This window comes from Hippocampus bargibanti, linkage group LG11, assembly GCF_051943395.1.
Source record: "Hippocampus bargibanti isolate YZ-2025 linkage group LG11, ASM5194339v1, whole genome shotgun sequence".
Classification (NCBI taxonomy): domain Eukaryota; kingdom Metazoa; phylum Chordata; class Actinopteri; order Syngnathiformes; family Syngnathidae; genus Hippocampus; species Hippocampus bargibanti.
The window spans coordinates 14,794,408-14,817,675 of NC_142744.1; the positions used below are offsets into that span (position 1 = coordinate 14,794,408).

A 23,268-nucleotide genomic window follows, 5' to 3' on the forward strand; every position below is an offset into this window, starting at 1 on the left:
CCTTGATGAATGTCGTGGCCAAAAATGCTGAAAAACGATCCGTATCTGTTCCACATGACGCACAACACCACAAAGTGACAAAAGAAAACACAAAAAAAACACCCCCCCCCCCCCCCCAAAAAAAAAAAAAAAAAAAAAAGCAAGGCTTGTGACCATTTGCTGACGGCTGCCTACTCGGGCGCCATCTTGGACCTTGGATACACCATTCCTTTCCTAGGAGTCCACGATGGCGCCCGAGTAGGCAGCGTCAGCAAGTGCTCTCATGAGCCTTGCTTTTTTTGTTGTTTTTGTCTTGTTTTTGTGTTTTCTTTTGTCACCTTGTGTTGTTGTGCGTCGTGTGGAATCAGATACGGATTGTTTTTCAACATTTTTGGCCATGACAATCATCAAGGAGGAGACTGTGCTGAGCGGTTGCGCCTTTTCGGCAGCATGAATGTGCCAGTACTGTTTTTGAATGGGAGGAATGTCGGTGCCATTCGACTGACATCGCTGGTTCAGTGGAAAGGTCGGTGCTGTTGGACAGCCTGTGGCTGGATGGATGCATGGCTTGAGGAGCCTGTGATAAGAAGGAAGGAGCGTCCGCGCAGAGCGCCGATGCGTATGTGGAACTGTCACGGGTTGGAATTGAAGCAGATTTATGTGGGACAGGAGATGTCAGACAATCTCTTTTTGTCACTGGATGCTTCAGCTGCGTGTTTCCTTTCAACATTTAGCTTGTAGTCGACGTGCACATTTCACCATGATGTCCCTGATCCACTGGTGAAGAGACGCTTTGATCCTCTCCTCTTTCATCTGGAACTGCTTTATGTAGCAAAGAGGGTACAGAAAGTGCTTAAGAATGAATGTCTCTCTGTGTCTTTGTGTTGTCATGTTATTTGTTATTTAGTTTTTTCAGTGGTGGTCCGTGCATTTCACACCTAGGCCTTCAGTGAAGTCCTGCTTAGTCCGACTTGAACAAATATCCCTCGTAATACCATAATTTATGACACAACGGATGGAGATATCATTTACCAAAGCACACGCACGCAGTACTGGGCGTGGCATCACCTTAATCGTCTACAACACAGGCTATTTTCCAGAGCAATTACACATCAATAAATCTGCATCAGCCATTAGAACTTGTCACTATACGTGATACTGCAAACATTTAAAAATAAAAGGAAATTTAAAATCATTTGTCCATCAAGTTTTATGAAGTGCACCAAGAATATGCAATCTTTAACAAGATTTTACGCTAAATTACAAAATGTCAGTTTAATATAAGAAAAACAACAAGACGTTCACAAAACGAACTATTTGTTGAAAATAAAAGTAAACACATCTTTTTCATTTGTTCTTGAGAATAGGCTTACCTACATGCGATAGCGAGTTGTCATCTCCTTCAGCCATTGTGGGTTAAAAAAAGCCAGTAGATATACTTGGTTTTTCTGCTAAAGTTTCCGGGTCTGATCTGTTGTCAGCTTGGTTGATTTGCATAGCGTTGCCTCCGCTGAGGCCTGAGGTAAAGTGAGTATCCAATCACAGGACGCGTACATGTCATGTTCAACGCGAGGCTCTCTAGCTGGCCCTACTGTGCCAACTCGTGATCTGATTGGCTATCGCAACTGTATAACAACTACATGTGCCCGTTCATGTACAGCGCGCAGACGCCCTCACTGTTGATTCTGAAGGTAAAGAGTTTGATGTTTCTCTTTATTTGTAAGTAGGTTCGTTGTCAGATCTCCCAGGCAGGTGACGCGCAGAGCTTGATCGTGGCGTGGAGTTGCGCAAGTCGTGCCGTGATGTCCGTCCGACGCCCGGCGCGAGCCGGGCGTGAGTCTGAGATGATTCTGCCCCGTGGTTCGCCCAATCTCTCTGTCCCGCGACAGCTTCTTTTATACAATTTGCAAGCGTGTGCTATGCGTCAGGGTGATACGCACATCAAGGAGATCAAAGAATTGAAAGACATGAAAGTTGAAAAACGCACTTCAAAATCATACACGCGTGTGACGCAACAAAGGCGTCGGTCAGATTTCATACAGCCTGGCGACACAAACTAGCTGAATTCTGATTGGATTAAAAACTCTGACCTAAAACTACAACACTGAAAGGAGCATAACCAAATGGATATAATATACCATCAAGAAAACAGTATGTAGAATAATTATATATATATTTACAAAAAAATACTTTTTTAATTAAATTGACTTTTATTATATTTATGATAATGATGTATGATTATGTTAGGCCAGCAGAGAAGGCCTTGCTGGGTCTGACGGCCCACCACTGAGTTTTTTTTTGTTCTTTTGACTTCAAGACGGCGCCACGAGAGTGGCTGCCTTTCCAGCAGTTCCTGTGTTTTGCTTTTCTACTTTCATTTCTTTCATAACTTTGCTGCTGTGAAATGTAAATTTCTCCACTGCGAGACTAATAAAGGCAAATCCAATCCAATCCAATCCTTTTGTTATAATGGTATCTTCATCTTCAAATATGTGAAAAGTCGTCTCTTGAGCACCAAACGTCGTTGTGTAGCATTTTTTGCAAACTATTTTGCGAGCTAGCGATGTTTTTCAGAGATTAAGTCACTTAAATCCCCACTAAAGCCACAGAGCCAAAACCCACCACCAGCGCCTGCCAGTGGAAGAAATAGTACAGATAGTGTCTTATTTGACAATTGCAATAGCACTAAACTAGACTTTAGTGTGACAAGAGTGACTGACTTGTTACTGGAAAAAGCAAGTTGAATACAGACGGTATTGCAATACAATGTTGAAATGCTTGGCAGTGTCAGCTGAAGCATTTTACATAACTCATGCTTATAATTTGATGCTGACATGTCTGCGCAACAGTGATTATAAGTGACTTATTTTTCAACAACCGGAATGCATTCTCCCATTTCCTCTTCCCCCATGTCTAAATTTGTAAATCATCATGCTACTCCACGAGAGTGTTTGGTTTGGTGTGTGTGTGCGTGCGTGAGCGTGCATGTGTGCGTGTGTGTGTGTGTGTGTGTGTGTGTGCGTGAAGTCAATGAAATGGCCTATTATGGTGAGTTAGAGACGCTCATAATTGATGTCACATCTCACGCCAGCAAGCGACGCAGCAAGTATTCCGCCTTGAGTTCAATAAATCCACGCAAAAGTCCAGAAACATAAACAGCCACGGGCTGGGAAATTTCTACATTGCAGCATTTGTCCATGTGTGAAAGCGGCCAGACAGATGAGTGTGGGCTATAAGTACTGACCCCTAGGTTAGCATGCATGCATGGATGGATGGACTCGGAAATGACCACATCTCTTTTTTGACTTTAACTTTAAGAAAAATCGGTATACTGAATATCTTGAATGCTGCCTAGTGTGTTCCGCGAAGTATCTGTTAGTGAGCGCCGGACGGTCTGACACCAGGGAAACGAAATTGGAAAACAGGAGGCATAGCAAGCTCAAACTGTTCAGAATCAGAATCATCTTTATTTGGCCATGTTTGGAGAACACACAAGGAATTTGTCTCTGGTAGAATATGGTGCTCTAGTATCATCATCATAAAAAAAAAACATGACAAATAAGTATGGAAGGTAAGTGGTACCTCTCAGGAACAGCTGTGCAAAGTATAAAACTGAGCTAAAGTGGTAGAATGAAATATGATAACAATTGTACAGTTTGTGCAGAAAATCAGTGAACCATTTTAAAGTGATCACTGTATTTGTAGTCCACCACAGGTGCCATTATGCAAATGTCCATGAGCGCCTCAAAGTGTCTGTTGCTGGAGATTATATTGGTCAGTAACAGGGGTATGGCTGAGTACAGAGCTAGAGCTACAATGATTAGAACAGGATGCTATTCCACGGGGTTGTGCAAAATTGCAAAGAGGCACTACACAGTTTGATTTGGGTTACTGTTTAGAAAGTTAATGGCTTGAGGGAATAAACTGTTTAAATGTCTGCTGGATTTGGTGCGGATAGATCGGTAGTGCCTGCATCAGGGGAGGAGCTGGAAAAGGTGGTGGGCAGGGTGCAGAGGGTCCAGTAGGATTTTCCGTGCCCTTGTCTTGGTTCTTGCAGTGTGTAAGTCCTCAAAAGGGTGTAGGCTGGTGACAATGATTTTTTTCTGCCGTCCTACCTGTCGATTGAAGTCGTATTTTGTCCATTTTTGTGACAACCCCTAACCAAACCGTGATGGAAGAGCACAGGATTTATTCGATGACTGCTGTGTAGAACTGCCATAGCACCTCCCGTGGCAGCTTTTGTTTTTATTATTTGTCTTTTTGTTTTTAATTTTTGGGGAGATCTTCTGAAGCTTGTCTGTCATGGTTTCTGTTGAGCAATGTACGTGGCAAACATATTGTGTATGTTTGGGAAAAAAAGTTTGCTGATGCTTAGTGAATGCTGAAATCCTGCTTTTTACGCCCACGGAATACACCAGCAAAAGGTTCACGTTATCATGTATGTCTCAGCATGATTATTGATTCATGTTGTGAGATCTAGTTGTTCATTTGAAAAAAATTATATAAATAGCTGGAGGGATGGACTGTTTCTGTACACTGTAAAGGATATTTTTTCCTGTCCATTGGTCTTCCTCTCCCTCAATGTATGATACAGTTTTAATTGTGTTGGTAACATTATAATATATCATATATATTTAACCCATTCATACACCCTGTAACTTGATAACACGATAAGCTGTCCACTGTATCACTGCTGTCCTTGAAAGGGTTGAAGACTTCTCAAAACATGAAATCCGCCATATTGAACTTTTTGTATTGAATAAAAAAGCGTCATAAATCTAATAAATTGACACTTAGGGAGTATTTAAAAGGGATATATTTTTCTTGTGTATTTCCCTTCATGCAGGCGTGATCTGGGTTAATTTTACTGTATAATTATTTAATATTTTGCACGTCATCCCGAATATAAGTATTTTCTCAATTTTCACCTAGTGTCTTTGATGAACCACAGGTTTACCAATGCATACAAAAGAACCAAAAGATTACTTGGACTCAACAACAGTGACGACAAACGATACAGAATCTGATATTTGGATTCGTGTTTTCCAAACCGAGATTGTTTTTCAATTTGATCATCGATTTGATGATTTTTATGTCATTTCGTCATTAATGTGAATGAGAAACTGCTGTGTGCATGTAGCTGCTTTGAGTTTGGAATACACACACCAACACCGGGTAAATGACCTCTCTCAGCAAATGTTTTTGAAAAAAATTAAATGAATGTCACAGATCCTTTTTGCAGAATAAAAACAAAAGCTTTGAGTCAAGGCTTTTAGCAAACTGTATTGTCTCAGCAATTCATTTCATCAGTTTCATCATCTTAAAGATGATGCGGCGCCTCTTTTAAGAGACAATTAACAGGTCAATGATACATAAAGATGACATTTGCTCACGGCGTATTACATAACAATGAATGTGGTTTTTTTTTATATCACACAAGCGACTTTATATAATAATAATACATTTCATTTATAAGCGCCTTTCAAATGTTTCACCCGTCACTGCAGTGATTCTCATAACACCTGTCTACCCTTGACACTTGAGAGTAACTTTAGTAACCTCAAAAACTAATTATCCACATGTTCAATATTTTCCACTAGAGTGAAATTCACTTCTGTTTTATTTTTGTCAACATTTGCAAGGTGCTGTGCCACCCATCAACCACTCATTACACATGAAAAAAAATATTTTGGTTGTTTGCTAGCTAACTCGCAAGATAGATGCAGAAGCAGATGATCGTTCTTACACCCAAGATTGGGTTAATTCCTTTGACCCAATAAATTGGATTGAAGATCCTGTTTAGTGTTATCTGATCATCATTTTTGACAGTTTCTTGTGTACTAAAGCGGAAGTAATTTTAACGTGAAATTCTTTGAAAACAAGATTCCAAATCTGTTCCGGCCAGATTGCTCACCCTCAAAAAGTGAGTAGGGGTGCATACACAAGGGCATCTGTAAAAATGGTGACAAAATGACATGCATTCGAGTTGCTATGGCTTGGCTTGGCTGGGGAAATTTGCTCTTTCTTCTTCTTAGAAAACATAGGTAATAAAAATAGCTGGCTATATTAGCTACCGTGTAAACCCATTTCCTGGTTGCTGTCCCGAATCAAAATAGTTTTTTTTATATACCTTGTGTTGGATCAAAATCTTGACCAAACGTACTGGTTCAAATCTTCAACCCAACATTGGCTTGGTTCGTTATGGACCTAGCACTGGGTTAGCTTCTTCACCCTGTTTTGGTGACTTTTGATCCTGTAATTTTAAGAGCGCAACATACTCCATCAATAGCTGTTGACCTGTTTCCTCCCCCAAAAAATAAATTGCTCTCTTAACTCATTCACTGCCAGACGATGTGCAAAAATGTGTCCACTTCAGTGCCAGGGTTTTTGTCATTTTCACTGAAATTGCAGGTCCCACAGAATATTGAGTTTTAGGATGACATAAACATTCAATACAGCGTTAGAAACCTTAGACTCTCATCTTTCATCAGAAAAAGTTCATTCCTAAGTTATACAGGTCTGGAGTTATCTCAACTTGAAATGGGGCCGGCTGTACAAAATACAATACAATACATACAGTATGTATTTGTATTTGTATAGCGCTTTTAAAAACAGCTGAAGCTGTAAGAAAGCGCTAACATCGACAAAAGGCAAGTGTTGCCCCCTCGTGGAAGGGAAAAAAAACATTGCCGGAGGTCTGACCAGGGCTTTATCGGCAGCCAACGCAAGAAAAACAAAAACACAAACAAATTCGGGAATCGCGCACCATGTCACACTTTTCAATTCCCAAATAAATTCGGGAATGGCAGTGAATGAGTTAAACACTCGCTTCTGGTCACGTGTCGTTGATGGGAATCAGTTACAAATTTCCCCATTGTGGGACAAATAAGGGTTTTCTTATACTGATTCAAATTCCCAAACACGGTACACTTGCTGAGCGCACTTTTATCTGTCTGTGAAAATTGGGCCCACCGTCTTCACACTTTCCCTGACTGACCACTTGACACAGACGAATAAGACACAAATACATCATGCTTTTTCATATGCAGTACACCATAACCTCGATAATGTGCTTGGAACAGGTTCTAACTCTCTGATGAGAGTTCCATGTAGAATGAGAATCCCAGAGATTCTGGAAGTAAAACGGAAGGCACTGTGAGAATCCAAAGTAGCCCAACTGAAGCAGACACCTAAACAGTGTGTTTTAACAAAGCGTTTTCGTGGTCGCTCTCGGCCCGTGTTTGTCGCCTTGACTCCATGGCCACTTCCTCTTCATCGTCCAATTCCAGCTGCTCATCTTGCTTCTTGATGTAGCGCTCGTAAAGCACCATGATGACCCCCATGACCCAGGCCAACACGGTGCCGGCAGCGAAAATGACAAAGCCGATGATGATGAAGAAAAGATAGTCCCAGGAACCTAAAGTGTGGTGGCACAACGTCCGTAGCTCGAGGCCCACCTCGCCGAGACGACGGCCCTCCAGGTTTTCTGGATAACCGCACACGGTCTGGCCCTCATCTGTGACACACACACACACACACACACACACACACACACACACACACACACACACACACACACACACACACACACACACACACACACACACACACACGCATGCATGCACACACAATAAATCAGCATCAGGTAGTCGGAATTGCCTTATACTAGTTGTATGATCATGGTTCTTTCGGCTTTTTCATCATTTTTCAACCAAAAATTCTATGTACATCATCTGAAACATGACAATTTGACAAAACATTGAAATATAAAAAGAATGTATGTCATACTCACCAGGCATCGGGAGTCAGTCATGTGTACAAATATGTACAGACTACAGTTGTTGTTTCACAAATCGATCAAATATCGGTTTTCGACCGTAATCTGTTCCAGAAACCTGTTCGAAAACCAATTTGGTCAAAAACCAAAACATTTCCCATACCACGTGGTGGGGAGTTGAGTTGTGCATTCAGGTGCACTCAGTTCGGTCGAGAACCGATTTTCTGCTGTGAACCGAGGCATAAAATAAAAACAAAATTCTTGGTCAAAAACTGAAACATTGCCTATTATAATAATAATAATGTGATTGAACAAAACAAACACGCCTGCTCACAATGGAACACTCCACAAGATTAATGCCGCGGTCACAATGAAACGCGACACAAGGAAGTGACGTATAAGGAGGCGGTGGGGAATCGAGTGGTGCATTCAGGTGTGCTCAGTTTGGTCGAGAACTAATTTTCTGTTGTCAACCGAAGCATAAAAAAAACAGAAATATTCGGTCAAAAACCAAAACATTTCCCATTATAATCAATGTCTGCTTTTTTTTAATTATGATTGAACAATACAAACATGGCTGCTCATAATGGAACGCGACACAAGGAAGTGACGTACTGTATAAGGAAGAGGAAGGGAGGTGAATGGTGCGTTTAGGTGTTTGGTCGAGAACCGATTTTCAGTTGCAAACTGAGGTCTAAAAAAAAACGTCATTTTTTGTCAAAAACCAAAACATTTCCCATTATAATCAATGTAATCAATTTTGCTTTTTTTAAAATCAAGATTGAACAATACAAACGCGCTTGCTCACAATGGAACTCTACCTGAGGATAAAGCACGGTGACAATGTCATGATCTGGTTGGCGACCAACGGGGGGCGCTGTCGGCCCCGCCTGCACCTGCACAGGTGCTGGTCATCCCGATCAGATTGGCGACCAACGGGTAGCGACATCAGCCCTGCCGGCAGCCTCGCAGGTGCTGGTCGTTTAATCACTGACACTTAAAAGGACACCCGGCACGACCATCCGGTGTCGGTTCATTGTTTGCTGCTTGTTTGCTGCATGCATTGTGTATGTGTTTGTTTAACCTTGGCGGACTTTTACTTTTGGTCTTCTTTTGCTACTTTGTATTTTTTCCATTCAGATGATTTTGATGTTTTACATTTTGTTCCCGCTGACCTTTATTTTAATACAATTTGTCAAACAACCTCCTGCTCCCTCCTGCCTGCTTTTTGGGATCCGCACCCGGCATCACCACCTCGCAAAACGTGACAGACAATGAGACGCGGAACAAGGAAGTGGCATATAAGGAAGCGGAGGGGAATCGAGTGGTGGGTTCAGGTGCACTCAGTTTGGAACTGATTTTCGGTTGTAAACCAAAGCATAAAAAAATCATTTTTGGTTGAAAACCAAATTGGTCGAGAACCAAGATGTTCGAAAACCACGGTTTGACTGTATTTTCTTCTTATGAACTGCCTGCCATCTGCGTATTGCAGCACACTATATATATTTTTTCTTTCTATTTTTTATTTTCCTTGATTAGAATCACATGTCTTCTTGCTCTTATTTGTTTAAAAATACACAAGGATAGATGACAGTAAAATAAATAAATAAAATAAATAAACAAAATCATATATTAAATCAAATAGGGACGGTGTTGTAATGAGATTAGCAAAGTTTGATTGTGGCTTATTTTAGAACAGCTGCAAAGTTCTTAAAGGAAAGAAAATGCTTCGTTCTTTCTCTCTGTTCCCGTGAGCCATAAATAGCATCCCGGAGGCCTTCAGGTTTAACCGAAGAGCTTGATAAATAAATCAAAAGGGTTACGTATTCTTTTGCATAGAACATATTCACCCAGCTACTTATATCTATCGTGTGCTGCAACTGCACGTGCTAAACAATGGTACGAACGAAAAAGCCACGAGCTTCACACTGCATTAAATTACCAAGAAAAAAAGCGCACTGAGTGAATTATGCAAACCCTGTTCTTCTTCACAGGGTTCTTTGTGCGTGTGCACGAAACCAGAGAACAAAACATACAAACTTGAAGTTAGCTAGCAGGTAATACAATTCAAATTCCTCAGTTTTCATAAAATTACGGGATCTATTTCAATTTTAAACCTCTCTGGTTGGCTCCGCGGCGCTTCAAAAGAGAAGCCTCTTTGAAAAAAATCATCCTTAATGCTGAATTTTTCTTTCAAATGGGAGAAGCATGCAATAATACTTATGAATGGATTCATATTTCCTCCAACGGATTTCTTTTCTTGGCGGGAATTCCCAACGGTAGTGAGCCAAAGACTTTACCGCATTCTGTGACCCCTCACCTATCAAGAAAAAACAGCTCACATTTTCCTGCACTTGTTCTCTGGAAAGGTGAACAAACATTAAATTGGGCTCGAGAATGCGTTGTTTATTTCTTTCAAAATTGCATCTAAATCCACAATAATACCCCCAGCTGTCTGAGAACACACAAAATCCAATGCCCCAAAGGACCTACAGTTCAGAAATTAAAATAAACAAAAAATGAAGGCATTACCTCAGCACAAAGCCTTTTTGGTATTGCACAGTGTGCCTGTCTGTGCACGTGTCTGGCAGGGGAAAAAACAAAACATTTGTGGTTCCATAACATCACTCCGTCTTACAAAAAAAAGAAAAAAAAACTGGCATCGAAACGTGAGGGCTTTCCCTTTCTGCTTCCCCCATGCTCACTGGGCTCTATTTCGAGACACCCCCCACCCCCCCTTACATAACAGCTGAGGGAACTGCTAATCTCGACAAGGAGGCCGACGCAGAGGAGAATCTGTTGGTTCCTTCCTCGAGCTTTTCTCTCTCTCTCTTTCTCTTTCTCTATTGCCATTGATGTGTCTCTTAAAAGCAAGAAACAGGCTAGTCGGAACGTGTCAACCAGGTGCTTCACAGATGAGACATAACATGGAGACACAGGTGTCCCTCGCCCACAAAATCCAAAATGGTTTGGGGGAGCAAATAAAGAGGCATCGTCTGATAGGCGTGCCCTTCCCTTGCTGGCAGCTGTTGTGGCAAGAGACTCGCTTCCAAATGAAGTGAGACAAAGGGCAGTGAGCTGCATGGAATTAGGGCAGCTCTTTCAGGACTCGCTTTGGACTTGGCTTAAGCGGCAGGGTTTGAGCTTTTGTAGATGTGGAAGCGTGTGCGGGAGAGAGAGAGCGAGAGAGAGAAGCGTGGGACATTTTTTTTCAGCGTGAGTGAGCGGCGGCTGCATTATAACACCGGTGCTCAAATTATGACTGGCTTCTTTGCGCACTAAAAATAGCAGTTGCCCTTTTACGCAGTCAACACATGCACAGTAGTTCCAAATCAAAAGAACAGCCAAATTATCAAAATAAAAATGAATCACATTCAAATCAACATCGCAATGGAGTGAAAGGCAATTTTCCAATTGCAAAACTGATATTTATGAGTCCGCGACATCTCTGCTTCATTTTGCTTGGCGAATAGTGTTAATGTCTGTCTATCTATCTATCTATCTATCTATCTATCTATCTATCTATCTATCTATCTATCTATCTATCTATCTATCTATCTATCTATCTATCTATCTATCTATCTATCTATCTATCTATCTATCTATCTATCTATCTATCTATCTATCTATCTATCTATCTATCTGTCTGTCTGTCTGTCTGTCTGTCTGTCTGTCTGTCTGTCTGTCTGACCGCAAGCACGCACGGTCGCGCACACACACACACACACACACACATATATATATATATATATATATATATATATATATATATATATATATATATATATATATATATATATATATATATATATACAGTAAAGTCTCGTTATATCGATATCGGTTATATCGATAGTACCGCTTATTACGATACTATTTTCATTTCCCTTGCACATTTCTAGTCTTTTTATGTATAATTAGTAGCGTTTAGTACGATACCCGGTTATTACGAGAATCCGGTTATTACGGTGCTCCTTTTCATCCCCCGCCGGCCATTTTTGTTGTTTATATCGATATATCCGTCGCGCCATTGGTCAACTTGGTCACGTGTCTTGTTACGTGAGCCGCCATCGGTCGCGCCATTGGTCGACTTGGTCACATGAGCCGCCATCGGTCGCGCTATTGGTCGACTTGGCCGTGTGACTTTGTCACGTGACACGCCATCGGTCGCGCCATTGGTCAACTTGGTCACGTGTCTTGGTTACGTGTCACGCCATCAGTCGCGCCATTGGTCGACTTGGTCAGGTGACTTGGGTACGTGCCCAGCACCCGTGTAGCAGAGCCATTTTCATATTCAGACGCTAGCTCGTGTGTAGCAGACAAGATTGAAGTGTTTGTGTTAAAAGGTAAAAATGGGAAGCAGAAGAAGATTGATGACTTTTTTAAATTGTATACATAATACAGTAAGATGTAAGCGTTGCAGTTTCCCTGTTGTGTTATGTACATGCCCACTGTACTGTATATGAATGCAATCGTTTTTTGCAACAATGTTTCTTGTTTTGTCTGCTGAAGCGCAATGATTTTGAAAATTATTAACATTCCATACTGTGTATTAAAGGACAGCCGATGTCACTTTTTATTCAAATGCAAATAAAAATGACTTCACGCCAAGACGTCTTGCATTGCTTGTGAATCCAAACAATGGCTTCAGATTCGGATAATATGCTTTCTTGTTACACATCCAGTTATGAATATGTTTCAAATACACTGTAGTTCTGAAGATTAAAGCATACATGTTTACAATCATTAAAGAATTATATGTGCCATTTTGAGGCAACATCACCCCAAAAAAAGGGAGCTAATGGCCAGCTCCGTTTCTTATATGGCGCTTGGCTGCCCTCTTTTGGCGGCTTTTGTTTAATGCAGTTCGGCGCAGGATCGGATATGTCCCGGTTATAGCGATATTTTTCGGACTCCCTTGAATATCGATATAACGAGACTTTACTGTATGTATATATATATATATATATATATATATACACAGTAAAATCTCGTTATATCAATATTCTCGGGAGTCCGAAAAAATATCGATATAACCGGACTATCGATATATCCGATCCTGCGGCATGTAAATTTTCTCCTTGTGTTCATAGAAATAGTATCGTAATAAGCAGTACTATCGATATAACGAGACTTTACTATATATATATATATATATATATATATATATATATGAGACCTCAACTTACTTAATTGGTTCCCAGACAGAGTGTGTAAGGCGAAAAGTGTGTATCTCAAAAAAACATTAAAATGGGAATTAATCCGTTCCCGGGTTTCCATAAAATATACTTTTCAACTAAATAAGCCTTAAAACTACACACAACATACCTTATTCTATGTATAATAATGTGCTATTGTATTGTAATGAAAGAAATACACTGCATTGTGTATCGATGAGAAGGTTTCTTCAGCCGTCATCTGTACAATTTTGAAGGTTTCGGACGTTTCGCCTCCTATCCAAGAGGCTTCGTCAGCGAACTAAAGTCTGACTGGTCGTCCGAAACCTTCAAAATTGTACAGATGACGACAGAAGAAACCTTCTCATCGATGGACCACTCCTGTACGACTGAGAGCTTGCACAGACGTACTGCATTGTATAATAAAGTCACTTTATTTACATTTGTGATGGTCATTTATGGCTTGATGGAATGGCGTTGGAGGTCGAAGGTCAAAGGGGATTGCTGTTTGGAAAGAGAGACGCATTACATGAAGACTGTAATTAAAGAAAGTTTTATTTACCTTTTTGATGGTCGTTGATGGCTTATGGAAGGAGAGTCACCACTGTTGATAACTTAACCTCTGGTGCTGTTCGGTCGTGTGCTTCCGCCGAAGATCACTCCGCCAGCCGTGGTGGGTGTGTATTATGAAAATAGTGCTTATTATAAGGTTTAATTTTCATAAATTTGACGTTTGTAAGATGAAAAGTTTTTAAGATAAGGTGTTTGTAAGTTGAGGTCTCACTGTGTATATATATATATATATATATATATATATATATATATATATATATATATATATATATATATATATATATATATATATATATATATATATATATATATATATATACTGGACAAGAAACTGGTCACACCGTCATTGAGTCAAAACTGATCCCATGCTCACGAGTCAGGTGAGTGTAACACAACACCATCATTGACACACGTGGAATTGAGAGGTAAAATTAATTCTCTTATCGTGTTCCCGCGACATCACGGGTGTAATATGGCATCTTCACTATGCTAGTGTGCCGTTTGGTTATTTGGAGTGCCCCCACCCCCATCAAAATGGAATAAGGGGGTCCATTGTCTCAGGCAATATATGAGCAAAAGAAATTAAAAGCACATTCTGCTGATTATAGGTTGCCTTCAGAAATGTATGTGAGCAAAGAACGATCGTCCTCCCACGCAACACACGGCATTTCTTTTTATTTTAAAATGGCTTATGATCATCAAAATCCTAGATCACAGCGAAGTCAAAATTACATCCTGGTGGGGCTTTAACTCTTTGGTGGAGTCAATGCAACTTAATCTCATTTGAATGGTTATTTTTTCAAATCGTTCAGCTCTATAAAACAAGACCCATTTGATGGTCATACTGATAGTCAATTGTCATCATGTGACGTCAAAGCGAATGGCATTGAACCAAAATCAGCTGCACCTAACTCACATTGATTAAGAGATGAAACATTGATTCCCGGTAACACAGACTACAAATACAAATTAATGAGCACAGTTGCAATGGATCACATGACCTTTCTGCCCATGCACCTGCTTTTATCCGGGCTCGTGTTGGATAGAATGTCATCATGCTCTACTTACTTCACTTGCATCTCTTTGGAGAGACTTTAAGCGAGCTGCACGGGGGTGGATTTTTTGTGTGTGTCGGATTAACATACGCACTTGCACATGCCAATAACATCTCCCCCAATTTAGAATGTTTAAATTCAATACGCGACGTGTCAAATATTGTGGCAGCATGTGCAAATGTACGACTGATATGTGGTGATTTTTTCAGTGAGAGAAGTCAAACTTTGCCTACATTCCAGGCAAGCTATGCAAAAAGGATTTGCCCTCATGTCAGTTTATATTGGGTCACCACCACTGTCAAAGTTGTTGTGATGCCTTCGGCAGTTTTACAGCGGGTAACATATGCACATACCGTAAAGTCTCGTTATATCGATATCGGATATATCGATAGTCCCGGTTATATCGATATTTTTTCAGACTCCCTTGAATATCGATATAACGAGACTTTACTGTATTATCAACATTTTCTCATGTTTGTTTTTAAATTCTGAGGAAGGAAATACAGTTTGAATATGCTCGTTCTCATCAATATTTTTTTCAACGAGACCTTCGCAACAACTGATGCTTGTGAAATGGCGCTTGTATCATATCTACATACAGCCCCACTTTGTTCAGCGTAAAGGTTATTTGCTGTTGGATAGTCTGCGGCTGGATGGATGCATGGCTTGAGGAGCCCGTGATGAGAAGAATGGAGCGTCAGCGCAGAGCGCCGATGCGTATGTGGAAGTGTCGCGGCTTAGAATTGAAGCGGATTGACGTGGCACAAGAGCTGTGAGACATTTTTTTGTCAATTGATGATACAGCTTCATGTTTGCTTTCACAACTTAGCTTGTAGCAGACAGCTTAAACATTCCACCATGACGTGTCTGATCTACTGGTCAAAAGGAGGCTTCCATCCTCTCCTCTTTCATCTAGAACGGCTTCATGTAACAAAAAGGGTGCAGAGAGTGCTTAACTTATTTGCTGCCATTCCTGAATTTGTGGGGTGCCATTACCAAATTTGTTCGGTTTTGTTTTTTCCTTCGGGGGGTGCCGATAAAGTGCTGGTCAGACCTCTGGTAATGTTTTTTCCCTTACATGAGGGGGCGGAATTTGCCTTTTGTCCATGTTAGCGTTTTTTTTTTTTTTTTTTACAGTTGTAAAAATGTTGTTAAAGTGCTGTATAAATCAATATTTATGTATTGTGTTTTGTACAGCCGCCCCCTTTTCAAGCTCAGATAACTTCAGACCCATATAATTTAGGAATTAACTTTTTTTTCTGATGAAAGAAGAGAGTCTATGGTTTCTTAAACTGAATTGAATGTCGATGTCGTCCTAAAACTCAATATTCTGTGGGCCCTGCAATTTGAGTGAAAATGACAAAAACCCTGGCACTGGAGTGGACATATTTTTGCACATTGTCTGGCAGCGAATGAATTAGGATTGATTGACTGTCTGTGTCCTTTGTGTTATGTCATATTGTATGTTTTTGTTTCTTTTTTTTGGACTTCAAGATGGCGCTGTGTGAGTACTGCAGCTCCTGTATTTTGGTTTTGCCGCTGTGAAGTGAAATGTAAAATTCTCCACTGTGTGACAAATTAAGGTGCATCTCATCTCCTCTCATCTCCTCTCATCTCATCTAATCTACGACATATTTCTCTTCCCAATAAGTGCAGGTTTGGGCTACCCTGCCACCTTGAACAGAAAAAATGCTTACAAAGTGAGTGGGTGGACACAAAATTAATCAAATGACATTTGACATTTTAAGAGGTGTTTTTGCATTGTTTGTTTTCTTACGAGGTCATATTTTCCGGTACTTAAAATTTGTTTTCAATTAGATAAAGGCTGCAGATTTATGGTTTATAAATAAAGCGAGCATAATATCAGTATTTTAGAGGTTTAAATCCCAAAACTTTGATTTATGTGTATGCGTTTGTGGCAGGCAAATCAGATGATATGATTTTACAACCTACTAAATTGATGGCATGAAAGAAAAGAAAGTGGAACCTTGGAACTTGAAGCCCTCCAAGTGGACCCACAGACAGAGTTCCTCGCTGACACACTCGCAGCTCCACGGGTTGCCGCTGAGGCCCAGCGAGCGAAGGGCAGGGAGTGAAATCAAGGAGCTGATGTTGAGCACAGTTAAATTGTTCCGGCTCACGTCCAGCACCTGCAGGGCCAAGTTTTCTGCAAAGGCGTCCTGGTGGATCTCGGACAGAAACGGGTTGTCCGTCATCCTCAGCATAACCAAAGCGTCCAGAGGGCCAAAGGTCCTGTCCTCGATCTGGGCGAGGTTGTTGAACGAGAGGTCAAGGTAGGCCAACTTCCTGAGATTCCCAAATGTGGACTGGGAGATCTCAGTCAAGGAATTGTTGCTGCAGTCCAGGTAAACCAGATCTGAGAGGTAGTTGAGCGCGAGAGGCGGCAACTCCGCCATCAAGTTGTTGGAGATGATGAGCTGCCGAGTGGCCAGCGGCAGGTCCGCGGGGAAGCTGCTCAGGTGCTGCCCGGCGCATTGAACCACCAGCTGTTCGTCGCACACGCAGCGATCCGCGCAGCCGGACGACAGCAGCGGGGTCGTAATCGCCTCCGTGCAAAGCAGGAGCGCAACCACGGTCACCAGGGCGCTTGGCTGCGGGGCAAGACGCATGACACCGCCGAGGGCTTCATCCAGCCCGCTCGGAGCGATCCGCTTACATTCTTCATGGACCTCCGGCGGACGATCGTGAATAGCGCGCGGATTGTTTCCACGTAGGTCAGAGGAGTCTGTTGCCCTTGGCGCCTCTCTTGCGCCTAATATTTCAGCTCATCCCGTCAGCTGGTCCTCATCCCGATCCAACGTGCAGACGATGAGCTGACGTCGGTCGTCATACTTTGTGGATTTATGACGGGCGGTACAGGGTTTCCTTCACTCTCCCACTGAGCGCGCTCGCGACATGCGAGTGTGCTGTAGAATTCTCTCGCCTTCCCAAAGCCGACTCCGACGAGAGGGAGGGGGAGGGGGGCTCCGCACTGAGAGGGTTGAAGCGCCGGGCAGCGACTGCAACCAAAATATTCCGTGTAATCCATGCATTTCCGTGTGTTTGCTTGCATGACCTATTTGCTCCGGCGACTCACAGTGGCTTCTCCACGTTCCTCTTGCGCGTCCCTGCATGTGTGCGCCAGATGCTCACGTTGATTGATCATGAAACATGCATGATTGGTGAGCATAAATGCACTGTAAAACCCAACAAGTTGAAAGTACTCAAAATGTATATGGCAACTGATTACGTCAAAATTTTGTAAAAGTGTAAATAAATTTTATGAGTTTGTCTGAACTTAAAAGTTATGAGTTTGATTGAGCTTAAAAGTTATGAGTTTGTTTGGACATAAATGTTATGAGTTTGCCTGAACTTAAAAGATGTACTTTCAGTTTACTCTAATGTTTTCTTAATTTTTAAATTAAAATTAGGTTTCATATTTAAGCTTAACCAACTCAAATTTATAATGTTCCATGAAAACATATATTCATGTATACTGTACTTACATTTGCCTTCTATGTCTAAAAACAAAAACACACCTCACGTCTGTTTTAGTTCACATTTTTTTTATTAAGGTTTAAAACAACCTTTGATAAAACAAACGATAACAGTACCAAAATGCGCAGCATGTCCACGTACCAAAACAACAAATAAACCCCTGAGCAGAAGATGTGAAATAAACACAACAAAACAGAAAAAAACAACAAATTATACTCTGCTGTTCTGTTAAAAAAATAAATTCGCTGACAAGCATATACTTGAATAAATACAACCGAATACATTTCAATGTACTCGTTATAAGGTGCAAATCAAGGTAAAACTTACTAAAAACAAACACAGTATTCCTGAAATGAAAAAAGACATTTTGGTGGAATCCAAGTTTACATATCAAAGTATTAATAGAAAATCAGTCACAAACAGGTATACAAAGCAGAGTAAAACTAAAGTTACTTATCGAGTGTTGCTCTGTTCCGTAATATTGGAGGCACTGGTGCCTTCAATATTGCGGAACAAAGCATTTTTCAAACTTAGCAAGCGTGGTTTGAGTGGTCTGTTATCATCAAGACACAGCAGTATTTTCTGAATGAAGTTGAATGTGAGGATTAATTTTCTTGGATAATCTAAATGCAATGCGTACATTAAACCAAACAAGAGGAGGTGTGCATCAGCCAACCTGGGGAGACATCTCACAATAATGCCATCTTCTATCACAACAGAAATGCTGTCGGGGTTAAACAAGATGGCAATAGTGAGGTTGTCAGTTGTTACGGAGAGAAGTGCGACAGGAGTGTTTTCAATGTCTGGATCCTCTTCCCACTGCAAAATACACACAAACGTACACATACAGAATAAAGTAAAAGGTTATAGCATATATTGTGGCCATAGATAGACATTTGTGTTAAGTCAGGTAATACATACATTGCATGTCTTGAAGAACTCGGAGTCATCTTCGCCCGAGTATCCAGGGATGTAGAACACAGTTTGCATCTCCAGTCCATGTTAGGCCTGCAATTACATTAAACATTTTTCAAGAATGAGTACGTGTTTGGATAAGCAAAGTAAAGTTGGTGTGATTCTAGTGGGTCCAAATTAAAGACAGTTACGGATTATTATAGCTCAAATCCAAGCATATCCTTCGTAATAGTTTGGAACCTCCGCACTATCCCTATTGCAATTTAACAACTGCATCACTGTAATGATTAATGAACATCAGTTGCTGGTAAGAGCAGAGGAGAATGTGAGACTTGAGATTGTTTTTATTAAAGAAAGAACAACCAATGAAGTCTCAGGTAATGGTGTAAAATACTCCAATATATGTTAAAAAGGTAAAATTCTGTTCAATATAAAAACTACCTACATGTAGTATGATATTCATCAGGTAATTAAGAATATAGCATAAATAAAAATGTAAACATACCTTCGATAATGGTGGTGTTGCTCAATTTGCACCCGGGGGCTGAAAGGTTGAAGAGAAAAAAACATGACAATGAATGTAATCCTTTAATTTAATAAAACACATTTATCCATGTTAACTTTTTAAGTTTAATAAATCTAATGTACCAGATTAAATGATGCAATCAAACCAGTCAGGCGTTTGCAGTTTGATGACTTGGCCTCCAGCAGCTCTCTCGGTATCCTGAATATGCCAAAAATACATTTTAAAAAAAGTTCATGTTTAATTTACACATGCATAACCATTTAAACTGCATCAATTGTACATATTTCAATCCACTGTACATTTTTTGGCTATCATTATATTTACTTAGTGCATTCTTAAAACTGCAGCACTACCGCTGCACGTGTATAGATATCTTAAGCCTATAGCTTGTGCTGGACACTGACACGCGGTCCTGTCGTTTGCAAACAAAGTTAACTCAAAGCATTAACCTGCTGGGCGTTGCAGCCACGGCGTGGAGGATTTCGTGTGACCCTTTTATATAAACCTTAATTTTACACGATTATGTGTGCTGTTGTCCAGGAGTGTGACCAAGTGTGCTGCAGCTTCACATCACATACTTAAAAATACAACAGCAAAAACAAGAGTCTCGCCCGCACGGAGCCACAACTACTGGTGGATGAAAACAAATTTGGATGTCACCGCCTAGGGCTGTAATGCTCCATCGCCTGTGATTCATACATTTTTCAATTTAATTTAACTCATTTACGGCCATTCATGAATTTATTCGGGAATTGAAAATATGACGTAGAGTGTCATTCCCGAATTTGTTTTTGGTTTTTCTTGTTCGGGTGCCGGTAAAGCGCCGGCCACGTCCTCTGGTCCTGTTTTTGCCTTCCACAAGGGGACAGCATTTCCCTTTTTTCAATGAATGAGCTAATTCGAATTGGAACTACAAAAAAGTCTCGTTATATCGATATTCAAGGGAGTCCGAAAAAATATCGATATAACCGGGACTATCGATATATCCGATCCTGCGCCGAACTGCATTAAACAAAAGCCGCCAAAAGAGGGCAGCCAAGCGCCATATAAGAAACAGAGCTGGCCATTAGCTCCGTTTTTTTTGGGTGAGAGATGTTCCCCCAATGTTGCCTCAAAATGGCACATATAATTCTTTAATGATTGTAAACATGTATGCTTTAATCTTCAGAACTACAGTGTATTTGAAACATATTCATAACTGGATGTGTAACAAGAAAGCATATTATCCGAATCTGAAGCCATTGTTTGGATTCACAAGCAATGTAAGACGTCTTGGCGTGAAGTCATTTTTATTTGCATTTGAATAAAAAGTGACATTGGCTGTCCTTTAATACACAGTATGGAATGTTAATAATTTTCAAAATCATCGCGCTTCAGCAGACAAAACAAGAAACATTGTTGCAAAAAACGATTGCATTCATATACAGTACAGTGGGCATGTACATAACACAACAGGGAAACTGCAACGCTTACATCTTACTGTATTATGTATACAATTTAAAAAAGTCATCAATCTTCTTCTGCTTCCCATTTTTACCTTTTAACACAAACACTTCAATCTCGTCTGCTACACACGAGCTAGCGTCTGAATATGAAAATGGCTCTGCTACACGGGTGCTGGGCACGTACCCAAGTCACCTGACCAAGTTGACCAATGGCGCGACTGATGGCGTGTCACGTGACAAAGTCACACGGCCAAGTCGACCAATAGCGCGACCGATGGCGGCTCATGTGACCAAGTCGACCAATGTCGCAACCGATGGCGGCTCACGTAACAAGACACGTGACCAAGTTGACCAATGGCGCGACGGATATATCGATATAAACAACAAAAATGGCCGGCGGGGGATGAAAAGGAGCACCGTAATAACCGGATTATCGTAATAACCGGGTATCGTACTAAACGGTACTAATTATACATAAAAAGACTAGAAATGTGCAAGGGAAATGAAAATAGTATCGTAATAAGCGGTACTATCGATATAACCGATATCGATATAACGAGACTTTACTGTAGTTATTTCCTATTATGTATCTTTGGTCATCTATCTACACATGCAGAGATTTAACCCTTCAAGGACAGCCGGTACAGTGGGCAGCTTATCACGTTATCATGTTACAGGGTGTGTGAATGGGTTAAATGATAGATGAGACCAGAAATTTTCATCAGCTCTAGAGGGAGACCATCGGTCATAGCCCGATTAAGCCCCTTCAGCATTGATTTGATATTCTAAATTACATAGAAACTTATTTTATCAGCCATCAATATCACTGGTGTCAAAGTCAAGGCCCGGGGGCCAAATCTGGCCCGCCACATCATTTTATTCGGCCCGCAAAAGCAAATCTGACTTATGAAATTCCATGATGCTTGCTAAAGTGTGAACCAACATTTCAAATTGTTGTATGCAAACCACAATAACAGTCAATATTTTTTACTTCAAACTTGAAAACTAGTTGTTTATTAGTTTGTTATGCGCTGCATATGTAATATGTGAAGGGGATTAAACATTCTAATTGTTTCTGCAAATTCATAATGGCCCCTGAGAGGAAACCGTAACGACAATGTGGCCTGCGGCAAATGAGTGAAATACCTCTGCTCTATATCAGGGGTGCTCATTACGTCGATCGCGATCTACTGGTCGATCGCAGCGTGACAGTAAAAAAAAACATTTGCCAGCCTATCAAACGTCCCGTCACTTGATTGACATAATTGACTGAATTTTTACCTTTAGGTCGCCGTGCATGCGTAAAAAACGGCGCTAAACGCAGCAAAATTTACAAGGCAGTCAGCGAATTACCTCAGATTTTAAGCCCTTGCTAAAACATATGGTGATCAAAATGATTGAGAAAGCGGGACCAAGTAAGGGGGCAAAACATATTACTTTCATACGGAATGGGAGGTGGACTTTTTTTTTCGCAATGTCATTTTCAGAATCATTAAGTCCAAATACTGTTCCACCATGACTGATGAACATTTGGAAATGTGCTTGAGGCTGGCTGTCAGCATCTACTGTCTGGACTATGCATCCCTGGCGGATTCAATTCAGTGCAAGTCATCAAAGTAAACTCAGGTAATGACAAAAAAATGTTAATAATTATTTATTATGTTATGTGTACGTACTTATGATGTGTCTTATCTCATCTCATTTTCCGTACCGCTTATTCCTCATTAGGGTTGCGGGGGTTGCTGGAGCCTATCTCAGCTGTCTTCGGGCACGAGGCGGGGGACACTCAGAATTGGTTGCCAGCCAATCGCAGGGCACACAAAGACATACAACAGTCAGTCTCACTCTCACACCTAGTGACAATTTGGAGTGGTCAATCTGCCTGCCATGCATGTTTTTGGAGTGTGGGAGGAAACCGGAGGACCCGGAGAAAACCCACACGGGTCCGGGGAGAACATGCAAACTCCCATCCCAGTTATGATGTGTGTTGTGCAATATTGGCTTATTCAGTTATGTAAGGTACATCAACATACATTGTAAATACAAAGTTATATTTTGCATTTTTGTGGTGGGTAGATCATTTTGACTTGGTTGTTTTTATAAGTAGCTCGTATGCTGAAAAAGTGTGAGCACCCCTGCTCTATATGATTCCAAACTCCTATTAGCCCGGGAGGGGAAAAAAAACGTTGTCGTCCCTGTGGGAAATCAAATTTGGACAAGAAAATGATAAGAGCGAAAAGTTCCTCACTCAATTTTGTTCCAATTTTTCTTAAGTGATCAAACTAATAAAGTTGTGGGCTGCACTTCCTCATCACTGTTCGACAGC

General features: G+C 40.9%; 1 protein-coding gene and 1 long non-coding RNA gene across 2 annotated transcripts; both read right to left on the reverse strand.

Moving 5' to 3' along the window:
• Positions 1–3,546: 3,546 nt before the first annotated feature.
• LOC148891737 (leucine-rich repeat-containing protein 52-like) lies at positions 3,547–17,577 on the reverse strand. Its single transcript, XM_089009006.1, has 2 exons — positions 16,546–17,577; positions 3,547–7,495 (listed from the first exon to the last, which is right to left on the reverse strand). The coding sequence occupies exons 1-2, from the start codon at positions 17,186–17,188 to the stop codon at positions 7,170–7,172; spliced, it is 969 nt and encodes a 322-aa protein (XP_088865132.1). The 5' UTR covers positions 17,189–17,577; the 3' UTR covers positions 3,547–7,169.
• Positions 17,578–18,694: 1,117 nt separating this feature from the next.
• On the reverse strand, positions 18,695–19,701 carry LOC148891738 (uncharacterized). The gene is made up of 4 exons (XR_016116519.1): positions 19,620–19,701; positions 19,477–19,515; positions 18,978–19,064; positions 18,695–18,875 (listed from the first exon to the last, which is right to left on the reverse strand). It is a non-coding gene; the product is annotated as an uncharacterized LOC148891738 (long non-coding RNA).
• Positions 19,702–23,268: the final 3,567 nt, after the last annotated feature.